At 34.5% G+C, this 23650-nt stretch overlaps 1 protein-coding gene and 1 long non-coding RNA gene across 4 annotated transcripts in view; one reads left to right on the plus strand and one right to left on the minus strand.

The window, feature by feature from the left end:
- timeout (circadian regulator timeout) overlaps window positions 1-23650 on the minus strand; it is a 166786-nt gene that overhangs the window by 2615 nt on the left and 140521 nt on the right. The window contains 10 exon segments of the mRNA XM_015334897.2: window positions 1396-1680; window positions 2879-3118; window positions 6559-6573; window positions 6576-6692; window positions 7014-7113; window positions 12246-12346; window positions 14947-15184; window positions 15345-15543; window positions 15641-15728; window positions 15832-15906. Of these exon segments, the coding sequence (XP_015190383.2) occupies window positions 1396-1680; window positions 2879-3118; window positions 6559-6573; window positions 6576-6692; window positions 7014-7113; window positions 12246-12346; window positions 14947-15184; window positions 15345-15543; window positions 15641-15728; window positions 15832-15906 (1458 nt within the window).
- Window positions 3129-23650, plus strand: part of LOC149032992 (uncharacterized) — a 58954-nt gene continuing 38432 nt past the window's right edge. Inside the window, exon 1 of one of the 3 annotated variants that reach the window (XR_016176145.1) lies at window positions 3129-3322. This is a non-coding gene — a long non-coding RNA (uncharacterized LOC149032992). Of the gene's footprint in view, window positions 3323-7119; window positions 10909-20566; window positions 20727-23650 lie in introns of those variants that run through there. The other 2 variants (XR_016176143.1, XR_016176146.1) reach the window with 2 other exon arrangements.

Below are 23650 nucleotides of genomic sequence, written 5' to 3' on the forward strand. Positions count from 1 at the left end.
CGGTCTTCGTATCCTATTTCTTTTAGGTCCTTCTAATATTATCCTCCCATCTACGTCTCGGTCTACCTAGTCGTCTTTTCCCATTTGGTATACCGACCAATATTTTGTGCGCCGTACGATCCTCCCCCATGCTCGCCACGTGACCAGCCCATCTTAATCGGCGTGATTTTACGACGTTGATAATGTCCAGTTTGTTGTACAATCGATGTACTTCAACGTTATGGAGTTTTCTCCATTCGCTCGTTTTCTCATCGCATTTTACGAAAAACTTTGTTTTCGAAAACCCTAAATTTCTTTTCGTCCCGTAACGTAAGCGACCACGATTCGCTACCATAAAGGACTACCGGCAGGATGATTATCCTATACATCCTGATTTTTAATCGCCTAGTCAGCAACTGCGAGCTGAGTAATATGCTAACCGAATAAAAACACGAATTGTCTAGATTGATTCTTTTCTTAAGTTCTTCATTAATTTTGTTCGTCTGGTTTATGATCGATCCAAAATAACTAAAGTTGCTGACCCGCTCATAAGTTTTATCCCGGACGACCAAAGTTCCAGTACTAGGCCTATTCTGAACTTTATCGGTTACCATATATTTGTTTTTTTCCGCGCTTATTTGCAGTCCCAGATCTTTAGTATTATCTATTAATATTTTTGCGTTATTAATTAATGCCTCTTCATTGTCCCCTAACAAAGCAATATCGTCCGCGTATGTTAACAATTGTGTTGTCCCGTTCAACTGTAGACCATCTTTACTTTTCTGCAGTTCTTTGACAGCGAATTCCAGTACTAAATTTAACAAAAGGGGTGACAATGGATCCCCCTGTTTTAACCCGCTATGGATATTAAAATCTTGCGACATTTGGTTACCTAACCTCACTTTACCCCTAGTTTCCTTTAGGCAAAGTTGAACAAGGTTGACCAATTTTCTTGGTATCCCCTGTCGTATTAGGATTTCGAGCATTTTTTCTCGTTTTATCGAGTTGTACGCTTTTTGAAAATCTATATAAAGTTGATTTACCGGCTGATTAAATTCCCATTTTTTCTCTAAGATTTGCCGAATAGCAAAAATTTGGTCTGTAGTCGATCTATTTCTCTTAAAACCGCACGGGTGATCTCCTATTATCTCGTCCGCATACGATACTATCCTAGCTAGTAATATGTTTGATAGTATTTTGTAACACGTCGGTAAAAGTGAAATACCCCGATAATTATTACAATGCATTTTGTATCCTTTTTTAAAGCTTGGGATTATAATCGACTCTTTGCTTAATATCGAATATTTGTACTAAAGATAATTTCATTGTACGAATATTAGAGTAACTTGGATTGGGAAGGTGGACCCTTACGATCTCCTGAGATCGATTAATCAAAACTAAATACTTGTGAATTACCTTCGACGATGAATTTTCCTTCCAAAGCATCGGCAATAAGATCACATCGTTTTCGTATGGTAGAACTGAGCATGTTCGCTGGAATTCGCCAATAGGTTTCTTGTTCGTTCATAGGTGGATGCATGCCCATAGCGCGAAGTAATGTTTGAAAATTTTTAGAATCCATCGCATTTGATGAATTTTCTGTCAACGGCACCAATGGGATTCCTTCTGTGCTTTCCTCGTCGCGATCATCGAGAGCATCCTCCAAGGATTCCTTGATCCATTCCAATGACTCCCTCATATCTGATTTATAATGAAAAATTTTCATCAATTTTTTTACATGTGACCCATTACAAATCGACTATTATTAAGTTTATCCTGCAGTTTCCGCCGAATATTATTACGAGTTATCGTATCCAACCGGAACGTAGGACATACACTCGGTAAAACGTTAAGTTCACTCTATCGTAAGTGAAATATGAGGGAGAATAAATTGCTGTCGGATCCTTTATTGTCCCACTCGGTGCAATAGTTACCAAAGTTCGAAGTGGTAGAAACGAACTTATCAATGAACTCGATCGTGCTAAGAGAAATGATAGATACTTTTGCTATAAAACTGATAAAAAGTAACAAAAAGTAAAAAATAAAGAAGATAAAAAAAATCTAACGTCAAATTAAACGTGAGAAGGAATCGAAATTGTTTGTTTTATTCGGGGAAACTTTTACGAGAGGACATTAGTGCGTTTCCAATATAAATCATTCGTCTCCTATCTAGCACGCTTACAAACTTCTAGAACGAGTAAAAAAAAAACAATAAAAAGAGACAAAAAAACGGGAAAGGATAAAAAGTGCAAAGGTTTCGATCAGCGTTGTCACCATTCCTTTACCGTTCCTTTCCGAAGACGAAGCGATGTTAAAGTACCAAGGAAGCTTTGCAAAAAGCACGAGATATCGTCATCGATACGCCGGGAAATAAAGGAGGGTCGTTTTCTAACGACAGCAGCTTTCGAACTAGTCTACGAGAGAAAAGGACGATGGGATTACTTCTGACATGTCCCACATTTGCACACCGAGTAGGTATTTCACAGGGACAAGCCATTATTTTGCTTTTTTATTTCTCCATTGGTTCTATACCCTAGTGATAGCACATTGGTAATGCCTTCCGTGGCAAGGATTCCTCCCGAGAGTCCTTTTTCCCCCTTTTGCAACGCAACCCTCTTAGTTGGTTCTACGTCGAGAAGACATTTGTCCTACTACTCGCGAGAACGAAGCTTTAGTCTTGCAACCTTTCGACGGTGACTTCTTTCCTTCTCTTTCTATTCTTTGCTGTGGTACATCGTAAATCACCGAGTGAATGAGAGAGATAAATAGAAAATCAAAAAGAGTAAAAAAAAGATAGAGAATAAGTATGAGGGAGTAAGAGTAAGAAAGAGTAACAACAGGGAGAAAAACAGAAAAAGAAGAAAAAAAGAGAGAAAGATAAAAATAGAACTTTACTCACTTCCTTCGATGACGGTCTTCAAGAGTCCAGATAATTGTGCATCCGTGTAAAGAAACGTCTTCTGGTCTTTCTTCCTTCTCGACCTTCCTCCTTTCGTCGTCGTCGTTGTCGTCTTTTTCTTATTCGTTGGTTTATTTTGAGCCACGTCGTTACGCCCCGAGGATTTTCTACTTTCTTCCTCGGAGTCCCGATCCTCGTCGTCAGAATTACCGCCAGACTGTGTTTCCCACGACGATTTTCCTTTGCGCACAACAACACGTGGAAAAACGATATAAAACCTTTTTCAAGTTACTAGCCTCTGTTCATTGGCGAATCCTAAAACGCACGACTTGCTTCTATCGTTTTTCAACCTTCTACGGATCGTTTTCTTTCGTTCGGTGTTAAAATAAATAGATAGAATTTCAATTAAATGATTAAAATTATTTGGACATGTATGTTTGGATGGTAAGTAGAATGGCCAAATTTGTTGCTACTAGTTTTAATCGTTTAATAAGATTAGATACATGTATATTTAGTCTGCATATGTATTTGCATATATATTTCTCAATTATGTTTCCTGCATGATTTATTACTTTAGTTAAATATTAATTTTTCACTTAATTTCATATCATAAACATTATCCAAAACTAAAATCCTTAAAATTGTAAAAATAAATTTAGCTATTTCATGCTATTGGGCAATAATAATCTTCACAATATATTATTAATAATGAAAATAATGAACTCTTTAATTGAAAAAAAAAAAGAATAGAAAGAAAGAAAAGATATCTCAATGCAGATATATATTAAGTTCGGTGAATTACTGTATTCTGTATCCTCGAATTGTTAATGAAGTTTTCCAAATTGCCTATCTTGGATAGAAGCCATCAACTCTGGACAGAATGACACTTTCATTCTCACGTATTTCCGTTATCGAGATCGATTGTGTGTATGTATATACATGTACGCTAGCGTGTGTGTGTGTGGGTGTATGTGTTGAACAATTATGATACCCACTCGAAACGTTCTACAAAATGTTTTAACGTTTTCCATTCGATACGAGACAAAGCCGTCCGTTACACTTCATCTCTCGGTCTTATATCTACGATACGATCTATTGCAATGCATTGAATACAAATAAGGTAAGAGAAGGAAAAACAATATCTACGATAAATATGAAATTCCTCGTAGTACCGTAATGGAAAGCTGGAAAGAAAGAACGTTATAGGTTGCAGAGAAAGAGAAAGAGAGAAAGGAAAAATGTAGCAGAAATGCGCGTTCGTTCTTCGATATTAAATAACAAGATTTGTATTCCGCAAAGATTCTAACATGAACTTCGAGCTTTCACCGAAAGAGAAGACGTGACGGTAGCTAAAAACAAATGTTATTTCGTCACTAGGGTTCGATATTTAAAACAGTTAAAAAGCCGACAACGTACATACGTATATAACGCGAATATCAAAGTGGATGTAGCAGAGATAAACTCGTTTTAAAGTCGAACATGTATCGTTACGTGTGTTTTATTGTTGAAATAGTAGAATGTTAAACAATGAAACGAGAGACATGTTTATCGAACTGCCAAATCTCTCCCTTTCTCTTCATTTGAAAATTGTCCATATCCTGAGGGTAAAATAAAAATGTGTGTGTGTGTGTGTGTGTATGTGACAAAGCGTTACACGTGTGTACGATGTGATACAAGGTGTCAACAAATTCGTACTATATATATACAGGCTGTTTCAAAATGTATAATCATAACTTCAGGGTTGAGTCATGGTGAGATACGATTAAATAAACTTTTTTCCTTATTTGAATGTAATAAAATCATCTCTTACATTATATCTGCATATTTTGAAAGATCCTATATATCCGTGAATACTCGGCGCATCAAAAGTTAGAAAAAAAATCAATGGGTGTATAATACTTCAAATAATCGATATCTCCGTGATATTTGTTAAAATTAAATTACTTATATTTGGGAATATTTATAAAAATTTGTTTGGTGAATGTTAAAAGTGAGAGAATGTAACGAAGTTTATCGATGAACTGTCAATCGTTATATAAAAAATAATCAAACAAGTCGGTAAAATAAGAAGAATGAAAAGTAATGAAAGTGTTTCTATGTAGATATTTGTTGGAAAAGTAGATAAAGACGCCCGCGGAGTCTACAAATGAAACAACGAGCTTTCCAGAGAGGGGGATGAATCTTCCTAGAAAGTTACGTTAAAAGGAAGGAAGAAAAAAAAAGAAAAGAGAGAGAGAGAGAGAAAGGGGAAGAGAATTTCGCAGCTGCAGTCCATGGAGCGAATAAGAACGCAGGACGAGGATATAATTGCGACAAGGAGTGCACGGTGAATTTTAATTTCGTGATATTTCTACCGCAAAATTTGTGGATTATATATAAGAGAGGAAAGTCGCGTTCGTTGAAGATAAAATGAAAAAATCGATGAATACGTAACGAGGTAGTGAACGCGAGCCTCGTATCAAGAATAATCTCGTTGAAAGCTTTAAAACACAAAAATATCTGAAATTGGAAACCGAATAAGTTCTATTACGGTTATAAATGGATAGTACATCGGTTGAGACATAACCGATCGATATTGATAAAAATTGTTGTAATTATAAAAATCTTTATTCATTATGAAATTCACGGAAGATTTGTATGTATTCGCTGATGAAATATTTTATCTTTTTATAAAATATTTCCCACAGATATATCTATAATGCAATGAACAAGTAGATTCGTTTCGAATGGTAGAGAAAGAGAAAGAGAGGGAGAGAAAATTTTACAGGATATTAAAATGATCGAACCGCGAACCTTTCGGTATGTGTATGTATGTACGATAAAAAAGGGAGAGTTAGGGAGAGAGAGAGAGAGAGAGAGAGAGAGAGAGAGAGAGAGAGAGAGAGAGAGAAATACAAAGAAACGAATATGATAGATAATTAATTGATCCTTCGATTTTCTGACGATCATCACGACGTATTGGAGCTGAAGAACATTATAGATATATTTTCATTTCCGTTTCGAACATATCAATAGAATAGATGTATATATACGATACATCAAGTATAGAAAAATATGCTAATTAATTACGAGATTAAAATGGAAGAAGAAATGAGAGAAATAATTACGAATGGAAAATAAAAGAAATATACGCAATACTCATGTATTGAGAACAATTAAATACTTCCAATTAAATGGATGAAATGATTTAAATAAGTTCACGTTGTAAATTTCGATCAGGAAAAAAATTGAATTATTTATATTCTATTAAAGTTTATCGCATGAGTGAGATTAATAATTATTTTTTTAATCTAAGATTAGTTTGTACATATATGTACCTTTTTTTGTTACACTTATATATGACATGGGTAGAGATGACTATGAAGACAAATGAGAAGAAGAAATTGTAGGAAGCTTGTTCACTGCTTGTAATATCGGTAATAGGCTTTTTTTTTGGGTAAGGCTAAACGTCAGAAGAAACTGATCTCGCTAAAAATGGACCTTTGCTCTTTTGTACGTTCGAGTTTAAGGGAGTAGATTTCTTTCTTTTACTCTCGTATATACATGGTCTTCGACGATCACGTTAACCGATCGAATTCACGCTGTTGGATTTCTTCGAGTATGGTAAAAAAGATAGATGCGAATAGAATGGGATGGGTTAGAAAACAGGAGACCACTTTGGATAAGAGAGGATAACTCACCATGATTGCTTTTTTTGATCGCTTTTTGTACAGCTCTTTCGGATCCTTGGCTAGTCCTAATTCTAAAAGCTTTTCTTTGATCTTCGGTTTCGTTCGTTTTATTCTCAACCCGTTGTAAATAAGTTCCACTGGATCTGTTGATAGACGTGAGTTAAATTAATACGAAGCAAAATATTAATTGTTTATAAAAGTTTTGTAAGCAGTTTAATTATTTTTTCATCAAATAGTTTTCTATAGATAGAAAAATAGAGATATACTGTATAGTAAAGTAAAAAAAGAAAAAGAAGAAAAAAGAAAGAGAAAAACAAAAAGAAAAAGAAACAAAGTTAGCAGAAAATGATCGAAGAGAGGAGTCGGTAATATGAAGAAAACCTTGAGATAGATTAAAGTCATAAACACGAGATAAAGAAAGAAAGTAAAAAGTATAAGTTGGAAAAAGTAAAGATCGTAACTACCTTCATCTTCTCTCAGCTGTTCCCAAAGTTCCGTGAGCTGAGCAATCTCCTCCTCGGACCATTCCTTGGGTAGTCTCTTCTGTATTTCGTTTCTTACACTCTGAACGTGATTAAAGAATAAGAAAGAAGAACATGTTAAACGTGATTATAATTTTACAATGCCAGTTGGAATAAAAAAAATAGTAGAAGAACTGTCAGCTCATTTTCCGACGATTAACCTTTTGCCCTTTCTTGAAGGAAGGAAGGAAAGAAGAGGAAGGAAGAGAAAGAGAGATATAAGGGACAGAAAGGGATTCCACGAAGGCCAAAGCCTAAATGGCTGACGCGTACTACTCCATGCACTAAATGAATGTCAAACGAACACGCTCTGCTTTTACTCTACCAAGGAATCCTTTCTTTCTCTCTCTCTTTCTCTCTCTGTCAATCCCTTGGTACTTTTCGAGTCACGAGGGTGAAGCGTACTCGCGCATGAAATTATTTAAATGAAACGCTTCCTCGCCTAAGCTCTTCCTCGAAGAGTTTGTCAAGGAATAAATAACAGGGTCAGCCCTTTTTACTTTGTATGATCTCGATCTCCCTTGCCTGCCCTGATTTTCATCTTTTTTACATTGTTTATCGAAAGAGCCTACTCGAACTATAAGTTCGAAGGAACCTTTTTTCTTTCTGCTGCCCTATGACGATCGGCCACTTATGATTAATCGTTAATTTCAAAAGCTTTTGGTAATTGTGTTTTCACAAGTTGAATGACGTCAATCGTCGAATAATGAAATGGCAGATCGAAGAAGGGTCCGATAATAAAATGATTCTGTATATGTTACGCGAAAAAGAAAACGTTCGTTTTAATTTTAATATTTCATTTTTTCTTCTAATGAATACAGTCTTTTATCGAATATCTCGTTGTTTTGCCAATCTTCAAGAAGTGAAGATATATTGAAAATCAATGGATCGTTATTATTTCAAGATCTTTAACATCTAGATAAAGGTGAAGAAAAAGATCGATTTCATAGCGTATTTCAAGGAATTAAAAATATGCAGACTCCAACGATGATGCACTCGCTACACGTTATGAAATATTCAAGAAATGCTTTTAATATCTGCAAGACCTAGAGCGAAATAAGGGAAGTATTAATCGAAATATTATAGATAGTTTATACAGGAATATTTTCAACGATCGATTACAATATGAGTTCTCTCTTCAATCTTTGTAATTCTACGGTTTATTGTATTTATTCAATTTTTATAAAAATATACACTACTTTTCTTTGTTGAAAAAATTTGAATATTTTTCTTTGAAGAAAATATTTCTTCGTAAAAGTAAAGTTAAAAGGATGAAAGAATAAGCTTCGAGTTCTCTTCTTTCTTATTTTTTTCTTTCTCTTATTTTTTTTTGTCTCTCTTCCTATTTCACGACGAGAAATCTTTTCCTTCTGACGCAGCGGTTTTCTTATCTTGTCTTTATGGAAGAGTTATGATCTTGGATACTTTGGTTAGATGTCATTGAATTTCTTTAGTGTTCTTGTCTTCCGACGTCTCAACGTCATTCAAGGAACTTCAAGATATTTCCTCCTGCTTGAGGGTGTTCAAGAATTCGGAGTGATATCGATGCCACCATTATTTGAATTACCTCTAAAGGTGGAGTATGCTAAGCGTCTTGTGTGAAGACAGAATATGAGGTTTTCATTGGAGTAAAAGAGACAGACGGATAGACAAAGTACGTAGGAGTGAGGGAGATAGAGAACGTGTATATTCCTATTTCACGTATTTGCGCACCTATGATTAATCTTCCAATTCGGATATGAATTATGCTCCGTAACGGGATCTGAATAGCTGCAAATGGGTGTGCTACAATATCTTATGGCAATATGAATTAGACAGACGTCGAGCGAACATTCGCACCGTTTATCTTATCATTGTCCTCACTAACTCGTATTCTTGTTTCCCCAGAATATAAACAACTAAAATAACTAGGAAAATAAAGAGAGAGGTGATATTTCAACGTGATATGTGAAGATACGAGGAAAAATGTTCGATATTTGGATCAACATTGAGGCCCGTTGTATTATATTTTATAAGACGTCGAGAAAGTACGAAGAACTTTCTTCTTTCGTTTCTATAAATAATGGGATTGACAGTATAAAGTGCTAGCGAAATTGCTTTCAGAAAAATATTACTCGAATAAGTCTCCAATCATAATACGATCATAATGTTCGTTGCCGAAAATATTAAATGTAAATTGTGTAAAAAGAAAAATTCTAAAAAATATTAATTAGTTTAAACAAATGCTTATTTTCACATTTTCTTATTCTCTCACAATTGTCACGTATATACACGTAAGCTATGAATGCGTGCTAAACTAGGAAATTTTATAAAAACGAATAATAAAGAAAGGTAGATCTTTCAATCTATGACACCTTTCTGGTTCTCTCGTGAGCTCGTATTCTTTTTTTTTTTTTTTGATAAACGACATTGAAAAATATTCTTTATAAAATTTTTTTATGGAAATAACCGGACAACTTTATTCGGGTAACTGATAAAATATATGACGGTTCCAAAAAACATATGATATATGTAGGTGTTATATGACAAAATTACGTTCGCGATTGATAAAAATAGTAGGAATGCTCCTTATCTCTCTTTCTCGTTCTACCCATCGGTTGATTTACGAGAAACGTTTGCATGGTTTTAGAGTAACGCGACTGGTCGATATCGAGAACGTGTATGTGTGGGAGTCAGTGTGAATGTTTGTACACGTGCATGTACGAACGCGTGGGTGCGATTTAACCAAAAAGCGTCATTCTCAACATTAACCCGAAACAGTAGCTCGTTCTACGTGACAGCATTATGCGAGCTCGTAAAAACGTCGAGAGAAAAAGAGAAAGACTCACTCAAAACGTCAGGAAAATACTACGCCGAAGAAAATACTTTTATTACGACTCGTTGAATAGAAGATCCTTTGAAACTATTTTCTGTTTTCCCTTTGTTCGTTATTTTTTTTTGCGTTTTCTTCTTCACATTTTTTTTTATAGTCGAACTCATTTTAGGAAAGTGACGGAACATTTTTGATAAAAAAAGAAAAAAATACAATAAACATAAAAACAATTTTAAGAGTTATATTTAATTATTATCGATCTTTAGAAACAACGTGCTCGCGCGTGTTTTACGTATGTGTGACATAGTAAATGTATTTCTATCTTGCTTTGAACTATCGATCGAAAAAAAAGAGGGGGGTTGAGGGTGGGTGTAGACGAGTGTAGGAGACATGGAATAGGAGAGGGAAAAAGGGGGAGGAGGAGGAGAAGGAGGAGGGTTGAATTCCGTTTTGTGAAGCAACGAGGAGGTGCCTCGTCATCGACGGAAACATTTTTCCACGCTCTTTCCTCTCGATCGTGTTCCATCCGTTAGCTCGAATTCCTTAAAGCAAGAGAGAAGGAAGAAGAGTCGTGGGGAATGTGGTAGGCGGAAGAGGAGAGAAGAAGAAGGTGTCCTCTCTCTCTTACCGCGCACGTTTGTAAAACCTCACTTGTCCTATTCTCGTTTCACAACCCTCGCCTATTTTCGTGAGCTCAAGAGGATGATATAAATGTTTATATGTGTGTCGGCACGGGGCAAAAGGCAAACACGCGACACGATAGCTTTTCATGCCGTTAGATAAAAGAGCGAAAGAATGTAAGAAGAGAGAAAAAATGTAAGAGAAAAAAAGATAGTGAATTTAAAAGAAGAAGGGGAGTTAACGGAAATGGAATATTGGTGGTGACGAAGGAAAGACTAGGATATTTTCGTACTTTTCCTGAAGGAAAAGCAGAGGCATGAAAGCAGCATACGCGGGCTATAGAAACCCGTCGACGGAAACCTTGATCCGTACGCGGAGAGGAGCTGAGAGTAAGAAGAACATGGGGTAGGAGAAAAGAAAAGAGAAAAAGAGAAAGCGAAAGAAAGAGAAGAAATAAAAAAAAAAAGAGACGTATGAGAAAAGGAAAGAGAGAAAGGAAGAAAATCGTCGTGAAGGAAGAAATAAGAAAAGAGACGTATGAGAAAAAGAAAGAGAAAGAAAGAGAGACAGAGAGAGAGAGGGAAATAGAGAGAAAAGGCGGAACCCCAAGTAGGAATTGTCTCCCTCGAGAATTTACAGTTCCTGGAGCAATTCTCGGGCTCCATTTTTTGCATATGTTCAGTCCGTCTACGAAGGTAGTCCAGAAACTTATTTTCGCGACCCGTCTTTCCCTTTTTCCTCTTTTCCCTCTTTCTTTCACTCTCTCTTTCTATCTTACTTTCTTATTTCAAATCTTACTCCTTTGCCCTTTTCGCGATCCTCGTAAATCATCGATCCTGTCACGCAAGCCTTGCCAAGCAACTTGCTACTAAGGGAAAAAGAAAGAAAAGGAGTATCAGAGAAAAAAAAAAGTGTAGAAGAGTGAAAAGAGGATGAAACGAAGGTTCAAATACTTTTCCGTAATCGTGAATACCTACTAGTAGCAGAAACATCGGAGACGTGATCATGAACAATCAATCTTTTAGAGAGATAAGACGTTTTAAAAATATTTTTTCTCTCTTAATTCTTATTTATTATATATTTATTTTTTCATTATTTTGTTTGTTTGTTATATGGTTGATTAATTTTCATTTCGTAGTACACATTTTTATCTGATCATTTATCTTAGCCAGTTTTTACTCTTGTCATTTTGGCCTCGATCGATCTTTCTTAGAGCAGGCCGTGTATTTTGAACTTAACCTAAAAATCCTTTTCTCCTGTCGATCGATGTTTCATCAATTGACGTAAGGAGAAAATTAAGAAACTTCCTCTTGGTAAGAAAAACAGAAAGAAAGAGAGAGATAGATAAGAGTACAATATTCAAGTAATTTTGTGATATCTGATTATCTGATAAGATGAAAAGAACATTATATAAGTTTTTTTCATTAACGTTATATCGTTTTCACTCTTTTATTATTTTGCTTTTCTTCTCTTCTTACCATTACACGATAGTTTACGCAGAGTTAAAAAAAGAAAGATAAAAAAAAAGGATGAAGAGGGAGGAAAACAAAAAACGAATTTGTGGAACGCAAAGGGGTGAAATGGAAAAGTCGTGTTTGGCCTAATTCAACCTGTTTCTTTAATGTATGACTCGGCAAAGTAGGATTATCGCTAAAGTAGAGTGTCAAGTAGGATGTTAAATGGCACATATTTTCTAAGTTTGGTTCTACATATACGATAACGGCATACATAAACTTACATACCTTGGAATTGACGACTAAGCACATCTCTTTCAGTTTCTTGATAACTCCTCGTCTCGTGCGAGTCTCGTTGATGAGTCTCTCGAGTATCCAATCGATTAGATCTGAAACAATAGCACAGGCATGCCTTAAATCTCTACCTTATTCTAAATTTATACATCAAGTACACTTCAGTTCGAGATGATATTGCATCTTAGCTTGATTGCATTGATACGAGAGAAAAAAATAATAAATCTCTGACGTTTTAGAATCTTTTCCATTTCGTAACATTTAAATATTTATTATCTCGTATTTCATTTGTTCATTCGTTCGTTTCGTCGATGAAGAGTAAATAATACGAATGGAGTGGAATATGAGAAATAAAATAGGAAAGGAAAGCATTATTTATACTTTTTTGCTTGGGTCATCCGTATTTCCACTTTGAAGCATTTTAACGACTTGCAACGAATCGATGAATGTCCGACGACAAAAAATCTGTTATTTGCTCTTTGTCATTATTTATCCGTATTATATTCGTCGTTTTAAGAAAAAAAAGAAAAAAAAGAAAAAAAAAGAAAAAAAAGAAAGAAGAGATAAGAGTAAAAAGAGAGGAAGTGAGAGAGAGGGAGATCATTAGTCAAGAATTGCAGCATTAATATTCGATTCTCTAGGGAGATTTGCACGAGTGATTAATATTACGAAAAAGACAATTATTCTCGAAGAAAATAGGACTCGAGATAAGAACATTTAATATAATACGAGCGATAGGACGACGGTGACGGTAGTGATAATGGAGGTGGAGGTGGAGGTGGTGATGGTGATGGTGACGTAGGTAGGATGAAAGAAAATTAATCGATACGCGCGTGGAAGTTTGTGATAAACAAAACAAAAAAAAAAAAAAGGAAAAAAGAAATATAAAAATAATAAAAAAAGAAAAACAAAAGAAAATACATAATGGAAGACGAAGTATCTTGCTAAGTAAGAATCAAAATAATTTTCTATGGTTTTCCTTTCCATCTTATAAATTTAGAGTAAGGATGATTTAACGAACAAACGAGAAATAACAAGAGCTTTTTCTTTCGTTACACCCACAATTACGTCTCGTAATTTCAGGAAATTCCGGCAAGTTGAAAGCACCGATCCTTCCTGCCACTTTTACCCTGCTCACGACAATTTTACCGCGTGGTCACCTGGGAAAGTCAAACTGACACCCTTTTCTCTTTCTAGTATTCTCCACCCCTTTTGTCCTTTCTCTCGCTTTACTCTATGCTTCCTCAACTCATTACACCGAAATGTCGGGCCTGCGTTAGAAGTTGAGAGAACAATGCCTGTCTCCCTTTCTCAGGCATCCACGTAGAGAGACAACACGACGAACTTGTAGGACGCTGGTTTACCACAAACAACCTACTCATACGAATTGCTCTCTTTTCTTTACGTGCGAAAGGAAAAAAGAAAGCAGAAAAAAATAATAAAAAATTCAAGAATACATTTGCGTTTCAAGATCATTCTTTTAAATTAATTTCTTGGATCGATATGCTTGTCTCTTATATTTTTAATTAAAAATAATTAATGTTTCATTTAAATTAATAATAATATTTCATTTTCGACGAATGATATTCTGTGTAAGACGTGAAATAAATTTCTCGAGAAAAAGAGCTTGAAATAACCAAGATATAAATGATAAATATAGCAAACAATTCGTTAAATGTTTGATGAAGTAGCTATTTAAAAGTCAAGGTTTAATCTTGATAAGGAAGAAATCAGCGGTATTGTAAAATCTTTTTAAAGCGTATTTTTTTGGCTACGAATCCGTGGAGACATTGATTCAAGGGCAAAGTTGTTTCAACTATTTATACACGATCGATATTATCCCTGAATTGGCCTAGAGGCTAGGGGATAACTGCATCATCCGCGGAGCTACGTGATTCGGTTAACCAAGAAACGAAGACATTGTTATCGTCGATCTAATAAATCACATAGACGATTCGCTCGTACCAATTCCCATCACCAGTTCCTCTGCACTATGCACCCTTTTGCCCCTACCATATATTCCCATATCTCAAAACTCCTTTCTGTCTCATCACGAGAAACGAATTTAATCTTAATTTCGAAATATATCAAAATCCATGTTCTCTTTCTTGATTTCTTTCTCGATCGTATATCGACGATTTCATCTTAACCGATGATTTTCTCGGCAACGTAAAATCATTTTGTCGACGATATTTATAACGAATCAACGTTATTTTATTCGATAACTATAACTCAGAAGTACTTTATCTTACGAAACATTGTTAAAAACGAACGTATGAACGAACGATTCGAATTCTATTTATAAATCTCTAAAATAATATCTTCTACTTTGTTCTTTTAAATCGAGTTAAAAATTTATAATTTGTTAAATCCAATAGAACGCCATGACTAACAGAAAAATGATTTTCAAAGTACAGGAAAAAATAAATACGAATAATTACCTTGCATTGTTGTGTAGAAAGAAAAGCATACTTTAAAGACGGATTAAATTTCAATTAGTTATTTCATAAAGCAACAAGTTTATGTCTATAATAAAATTCTTTTTATATTCTTACCTTAAAACGTTTAATTACTGGTTTATTATCTAGTTTTTTTACGAATCAATTGAATTATACATTTTATCAATAATAGTTATATATTTACGAAAAGAGAGAGAGAGAGAGAGAGAGAGAGAGAGAGTGAGAGGGAGACGTACCTTCCGAAGGCTTGTTAGTTTGATGTTCCATGAAGAGTGTTCGGAGTTCGTCCTCCTCCGCCTCAGTCCAAACACCCCGCGAAACTTTCTTCTTATCCTTCTCAGTACTGTAACCCTCGACGATTTGCGTCGCATCATGTGCGTTCTTCCAGAAGAGTAACTCCATATACGACTTCCGGTTCTTCTGCGCGACTTCGACGAAACGACGGATTATGAAGATCGCGAACTTTTGAAGCTCCTAAAGCATACATTGCTATGTTACCAAGAAAGAACGATTTATTATCTTTTTCTTTTTCTTCTTCTTTTAATCGATTTAACATGGCTTTATACATGGGCGAGAAAAATCTTAGAAAATAATTGAAAATATACGCACATTAAGAAAATGTATAATTAAATACCTTGTGTTCAGGATTCTTCGATTCGAAGACCTTTTGAAAAGTTCGAAATATCGATGCTTGAAATATCATAGCAGGCATTTTACATTCGTATGCAATTCTGTGCAACATCTTCGTGACGTAATGATTGACCTCGTTAGTATTCTTATCAAATTGTTGCAGAAGAAGGTTAAGAGCTTTAACTATCTTTACATTTGCGAATCTAAAACAATTAATTGTTCGATGTTTCTAATTAGTAGAATCTATTTATTTGTTTTCGAATACAATATTTGTTTATTAAAATCAAACTCTTATCATACCTTTGCACGAATTCGTTTAATTTGAAATCCGTTTCTTCTGTCATGACATCTTCGTAGTTATAATTTTCTTCTTCGTTTTCTTCCTCTTCTTCAATGTTAACAGAAAGCATAAAAATTAAAATCTGATAACTGTAACTCGTTTAGAAAAAATAAGAATTTTATATAATAAAAAGTTATTATTTATATCTTACCACCGTTGCGAGCAAAGTTATCTTCGAAATTGTTCTCACGATTCGTCTGTTGCGTAGGTAAGTCATCCTCGACAACTGAAAAGAAACCACGATTGAATTTTTAAATATTTATTAAAAGACTAGTAAAGAATTCCTTAAATATTTAAAATATGATCAGATCCGTGAGCCACGAATGAATATTACGAAACAGAAGAAGAGAGAGAGAGAGAGAGTAGAAATAGAGGGTTAGAAAAACAGGTTAACAATATTTTTTTTTTGTAATTTTTCAAAACGCACGAAATTAAAGTTGCAAGAGAAAAAACTACAACCACGATGATGCATTTATCATTTTCGAACCGTTCGAATTTTTGTTTTAGGTGACAAAAAATTTGCCGCGGTTGTTCGTAAATAAGGAATGAGATTCGTTACGGATCGATCGAGTAAAAATCGATAGAAAAAGAGAAAGAGAGAGAAAGAGAAGAAGAAGGAAATAAAGAAAGGTTCAACGAGAGTTCCTTGATCTGTGAGAGCCGCTTGTGGAAATCCTGGTAACGAAAAGAAAGCAAGAAATAGATAAAAACAAAAGCAAACGTAGGGGAAATCGTGAGGATTAATTTATACGGACCACGAAATTCCGGAAATGCGAAACGTCGAGGTAAAGGAACGTTGCCAGTGTCGGTCGGGCATCGATGGTGATGAAATCCGGATGCGAGCCCTTCTCTCCTAACTTTTTCCCATGTCTCCTTCCACCACCCCCTTTCTACGAACGTTCTCCGGGCATTTATTTTATGCGCATGCGCGCTACCAACAATGTAGCCTGGTCGTTGTGCGTTCGTGAAAACGCGAAATCCGATCGGATCCCCGTACGATTTAGATTTATTTATCTATCTCTTTCTTTCTTTCTTTCTTTCTCTCTATCATTCTCCCTTCTTCCATGGCTTTGGCCTTTCAACCGGAGAATTCATCGAACGAATAAAATGAACGTTGTGTGTGCTTCGAAAGAGACTGAAAAAGAGCTAGGACTATAGAGACTGGAAAATAACTGACCACGGCGATTACGATTTCCACGAATCCAGATTAAAATTCTCTTACTAGAAGAGTATATAAATTAGTGATTTAGAGTGATTTAGGGACTATTCGAGTATCTCGTTATGTTTTGGCAACGATCAGAAAAGTATCGATTCTTGTACAGGTTTTTTTTGTCATTGGTATACTCAAGTCTTACATTTTTTCTATACAACTCTTTAATCTAAACAACAATTAAAATATTGAACTGAAATCAAATTACATCTATGAAGAATACAATGAAAATTTTGATTTTATTCTTTCTTATCAGTTTATTAAAAATGTTATGCGTTTAAATGATCGAATTATACAATTTACGGGGTATCGTAGTATTAAAAAAAAAATAAATATAAAATTATAATCGTTCAATACTTTTTTTTCTTCCTTTCTTTTTGTCGAACAATTTAATCGAAAATATATTATTTCGTTCGATATGGTTCGACATAATGAGTTTTCTCGTCGAAACATTCCGTTGAGCTATCAACCGGACGCGAACTTATTGATTGTTTTATGATCCGTCACAGATGTCAGAACCGTTAATCACCAAAAACAAGCGCACCATATGGCTGGCGAGAATCGCGAGACTATAGGATCGTGTCGGAAAACGATAGCAACGTTCAGCCACGTATTCACTTGTGAACTCGACACCAATAGAGAGAATAGGAAAGTAGAAAGAATTTCCTTCGCACCTGAAAATTCAATTTCTATGTACGAATCGTTGTTCGGATTCGGAGTATAAACTTTATACTCGACGCGTAATTATTTTTTACCTTCATTTCTCTCGTTCGTAGTCGCTTTTTCGTGTTAATTTCTTTTTTTTTCTTTTTTTTTTTGAGGAATTATTTAAAGCAAAACATATATCTACGTATGAGATATTGCAAAAGAAAAAAGATTATTCCAAGAATATTTTTGTCGAATCAACGATCATCAACGAACTTACGTGTAAAATTTTCCAATATTAGATAAACTAAAAAACACAAGGAAAAAATTGTCGTATAGTTTCTTCGTAAATCAGTAAGATGAATTAAAAAAAAAGGTTTGCTTAAAAAAGTAATGCCAGTGAAGTCTTTTTAAATCATTCGGTAAAAGTTTCCTTTAAAAACTCGTGTTACCTCGGCTAAAGAAAAACTTTCTCCTTTTCGAAGAATCCGGTTTGTCCAAGTGACAGTGACGGCGTTACTTCAGCTTAAACTTTTAATCGTCTCTTCCCATGACCTCCTTAAACTCTAGACAGTAATTTGAGATAAAATAAAGCGTTCATTCGGTTCTCGGTGTCTTCCAGTTTTAAAGCTTCTACTACGGCCACAAATATATCAACGAAAAGCTCTTTCGGTTCTCGAGAAAGTATTAACTACTTTTCTTTTTTTCTTCCTTCTTTTTTTATTTCTTTCTTTCTTTTTCTATCTAAAATTTATAGAAAATTATACTAAAAACGATTCGAACTAGTTTTTGTTTAAATAAAAATAGCTTCTTTCAAAATTGCTGCATTTCATCCAAAGATATTTCATAAATTTGACTATATGTAATTTGTACCTTTTTTATTTTTATCATACAAGAATTTTGATATCATTTTACAAAAATATCAATTAAGTTGATCCTATTATATCTAATATAATATACCCAAAAAGACTAATTTTTAATTTATAATCCAACGTACCGCATTCGAATAAAATTTGCTGCATGAGAAAATTCAAAATAATTCGTTGTAGAATAAAGTTCGATGGAACAAATTGGTGCTAAAATCATTATATTTGTTCAGGCTTTTCACCAATTTTATTGTACTATCGTTCTCCCAGTTAAACCCTCGATATCATCCGACGAATTGAACGGAATCGAATTGAAAAATTTTAATTATCTCACTCGTCATACGTGCGGCATATTATATTTTATTTTTATGTGTAGAAAATAAAAACGCGTAGAACTCATACAGGAGTGTAATAAAACTTCTTAAGCTTTTTATGATAAAAACTGTATTGAAATATTAGATTATTAATTAATTTTTTCTGTAGATTAACCCTATACTCGGAAACAAAAATTATTAAATGTATCTGTACACCCATGTGAAACACATTAAATGTTTATTTCACTTCTTAAATAATTTAAATGGTAAGAATTTACACAAGTAAGAACTTAACTAATTCTAATATTGTACACGCGATACACTCATGTTAGCGAACAATACTTGAAAGGTATTAGCGATTCAGCTGATAATGAGTTTCACCATACCAAGTAACACGCTTCTTTCAAAACCTTTCATTTTTCGTGTCGTTTCAAAATATCGGTATCTTACCAAAAGAAATTTCACTTCAAAGAAAATAAGAAAAAATATACGAACGTTCATCAGTATCCCGATAAATCACGTTGTGTCATCTTCTTTCATACGTTTACGAAGAGATTAAAAGTGTATAAGAAAGATTCGATTTCGATAAAACGCTCGTGCTCATTGATGGTAGAAGATCTATACGTAAATGTGTATGCGTGCGTACATGTGTTTGTTGCATAAGTATAGACTTATATCTGTTCGGAAGGATTCGTAAAAGCTTTCTCAAAGTCCAATCCGAATTCGAAGGCTCTCATTTATTCAGGTGTCGTAGCAGCGGTTTGTCATCTTGAAAGTTTAATACCAACCGTTGCTTGTTAAGCCTGTACTCCTGACAACGTAATCAACGACGAAATTCATCACGAATTTTCAGATAAGCGCTTTAACGTGATAAGTACCTACGGATAATCCACGTACGAGAGGAAATTCTCGATCTGCCGGATAGCTGAACCAAATTTCCTCACAAAATTTGTTGAAGTTTCTCGACGTTGCATGTTAACCGAAGTGAGAGAGAACTCGTAGACATGCTATTAGTTATCCTATACGTACGTCGATTCCAGTTCTCTCAGCAAAATTTTTTTACCAACAAAAATTTTTAACTTATCCTACCTAGTATATATTAAGGATATTAAAAACGTTCCCGTGGAATTTCCATTCATACATGTTCATCCGTAGTTTTTCAAATACGTTCAAATTATTAAGAATTAATTATTTTTGTTTATTAATAATAATAAATTTAGGATAGATTTTAGTTCGCAAAAGGGAACAACCCACGTACGTGGAATAGTTTTGATGTTCGTCCGATCGGAACAAATATGTGACTGATCGATTTTTCGTGCAATGTTCCCTTCACGAGGAATAACAACAAAGTTTTCCCATCGGACGTAGGCATGCGCAATTCATGGTATATTTAATCAAACCATGAAAATAGACACACGTTGTGTGTATCAGATTTTTAAGAAAAATATCAAATGAATTTTACTCATTTTTTTTTGTCTCATTTCATAAATCATCCGAAATTTCAACAAAGTACTAATCCAAATTTCGTATATTATTCAAAAAAGAAAAATTTGTTCTATATACTTAAATAATAAATCTTTCAAATATATTTTAAACTTAATTATAAGAAAAATAATTAAGATCATCGTAAAACATGGCAAAAAAAAAAATATACATTGAAGGGTCAGTTTTGTTTTGAAAGTCGCGCTATAACTCGAAGGTCCTGGTTATCGATCGTTCTAACGGCCGCAGCGTGGCGGCGTCCGATGCACTCTGTAAAAGCGTTTGTATATATATATATATATACGAGTTCGTCGAGCCTTTGGATATATAGGTGGTAGTATTAGTATTGGTGGTGGTTGGGTGCACAAGCACGCAGGGAAATATATTACACGGGCCAGTGCGCGTGCGTGCACGTGCGGGCAGGTGCGCTAACGACCGTGAAGGAGATTGGCAGTAACGCGTTGCTCCATCGTGGCCACGCCACGTTTATATTATGTCAGTAGCTGCTTCATAGTATGCATACACATAAGTACGCATCGCGTGTCTATACAACTTCTGCATCGGCTTCAACCATCTAACCCCCAATTTTTTTTCGATTTCATTCGAAATACGATGTAAAACCTTTTTTAACTGGATGTCAACATTGGATTTGATGTGTTTCAATTTTCAATCGTGCGCAATAATGAACTCTATTATAGATTACATTTTTTAATTTAAATTTAATTTAGCGTGGGAGTTGATTTTAATTGAAATATATTTAGAAAGTACAAAAATATTATTTTAAAATTGTATTTCGAAGGAATAATAATAATATATATTATTGATTGTAAAAAAATTATTTTCTTCTATCTTTATTCTTTTGTTAGACGTAGAAATAATTTTAGTAGTATTTTTACTAATATCTAAGTGCATATAGAAGATAAAAAAGTTTTTCATAATTTTTTTTCTTTCCCCCTCTTTTTTTTCAAATTATTCGAAATTTTCTTGCTATCTCTCTGTATTACAAATCATCCCGCTCCATCCAGCACGGTAACGTGAAAGTTTTTTCTAGTTTTGAACTTTGTCAGAAAATCGAGGAAAAAGAATGTTGCAAAGAACTATTCCCTGAACTTTCGACTTCGAAACTCGACTAATTCGACGAGCGTAACTTCGTGATACTTGCTTACACGATTTTTCAGAAAAGAGAAAGGATTTTTCCGAAGATGAAGTAAACGTTCAAGGATCAAATAATAAAAGAAGCAAGCCATTCTTCGAAGAAAAACTAAAAATCATTTTTATTTATTACTTTCGTTTCTTTTTTTATTTCGAGAAATAATAAAGGAAAATAGAAGGAGACAGATATATAGATATAAGTGTCACGAAGAAAAATGTTCGAATAAAGTTTACCGACGTTTTACTGACGTCGTTATTGTTCATGAAATTAAATATCCCCACACAGTTAAGAGTTTGTCATCAGAATTCCTTGCTAAAGTAGTAGACTCGCGTTTACCCGAGCGAGGGTTTTTTACATGGAATGAATTTTTTTTGTTTCTCTCCTTTTTTTTCTTTTATCGCACTCACGACTTAACGAACTTTCAGGACCAGCTAAATAATGCGACGATAATGTAATAATTCCGCGTAACTATCGGAGACATTATTGCGCCACCATAGTTACATGCAAATTTGCATTAAATCTACACCAAAATACGGGGGTTTCGCCAAAATAGGGATTTTGGCAAGTTGCCGGTATTAACGCCGTACTTTCGACGATGTAGGCGTGCATATACATAAATTTGCATAATGAAATAGGCGTACGTTTCTATATCTTGTAATATTTCCCAAGAAAATAAGGTTAAAACACATTTGTTTGCCTTACCGATTTCGTTGGCCTTTCGTAGAGTCCGAATTGTTGCCTAGGTGTTCACAATTGTATTGAACGTATGCACGAAAGAAACAGCCTTCATTATACACAAATGAATAATACGAAATTAATAAATCTAAACAATAAATGTAGCTTATAATTCATCAAATAATTCTGTCCATCACACAGACGAACCTGTTGCCATTAACTCGCAAATGGGAATTCAATATTAAGAAAAAATATATAGATTTATAGAAAAAGTAAAACTAAAAGCTAGTGGTGTTCTCTGATAGAGGCTAATCCTTTATCTCGAAGGAAATAACGTGGAACTAAATCGATAACCAGACGGTCTCCTTCGCATAGTCATTTCTGTTTCGCTTAGGCTGGTTTCTCGTTACGAATTAAGACCGTGATTCTGTGGTTCATTAAATCGGGCATTATCGTGGGTGCAAAGACGAAAGTGACATTATGCGATTGTATTACCATGGTAATAGGTGTTGTCTGACATACATGGTGACCGAGTAAATGGGCCTGCAGGTGGTATTTCAGAAGTTGGATAACGAAGAGGAAAACGAAGGCGATAAACAAGAGAGAGAGAGAGAGAAAAAGAGAGAGAGAGAGAGGGGGATGGGCCGGTGAATGAAAGAGGGTAGGGATGAAAATGGGAAAGGGAAGTAAAATGTATGAGTAGATTTATCGTGGCTGAGACTAAACACCCTAGTACAGTGGCTCAATGTAATTTTTGAAGAGACAATAACCGTCTCGTCGTCATGCTACACCATCGTAAAGCGTCCGAATATTTTTATACCTTTTCTCTCTCTCTCTTTTTCTCTACCTTCCTTTCCTTTAAATACACATGCACACCTGGTTAACACCCTGTATTGCATTTAAAACAGGCAATTTCGGAACAAAATTCCTATGTGAGTAGATACCCAACAATTTTTTTCACTGATGCGAAAGAGAAACGATTTATTTATTTTTTCCTTTTTTTTTTTTTTTAAACGAAATAGTATTCGACAATTGAATTGGAATTTGATTTTAAATCTAAAAGAGATAGAATGTTATTCATCGATATTTTGACTATATTATATGTATATGGATATGTATATCGGACATAGATATTAGATACATATTAATTCGATTAATCTCTCGTAGGTATTTAGAAGATTTGTACTGGAAACTTTAAAATAATGCAAATTATTAAAGAGACTTCAAAAATGCAACTTGATCTTTCTATCTCTCTCTTTCTTTTTCATTTTAAACATAACATCTTCCATGGTTAAGACTAGATCTTGGAAGCATTATTACAACAGTAATATCGTCTTTGTCATAGCTTTAATTAACCAGCTTATTAACGTTATCAATGCAAAAAGGACCCTCGAAAATGGAAGGTAGCGAAAGAGCGTCACGACAAGGAGTAAAGGGAAAAGTACTTCTGATCCCTCTACTCGTACGTACGTGAATATGCGTTAACCTCTTTACTGATCTGATATAACTTTTGAAACGATGATAATTCTCTTTCCTTCTCTCTTTCTCTTTCTCTTTAGTAGCGTGTTTTATTACAAGTAATTTAGAAGAAACAAGATGTGCCCTTTTCTCCCTCACTATTTTTC

The sequence above is a fragment of the Polistes dominula genome, unplaced genomic scaffold (assembly GCF_049000335.1).
Source record: "Polistes dominula isolate Pdom_NZ unplaced genomic scaffold, Pdom_raw_medaka contig_31, whole genome shotgun sequence".
In the NCBI taxonomy this organism is placed as follows: Eukaryota; Metazoa; Arthropoda; class Insecta; order Hymenoptera; family Vespidae; genus Polistes; species Polistes dominula.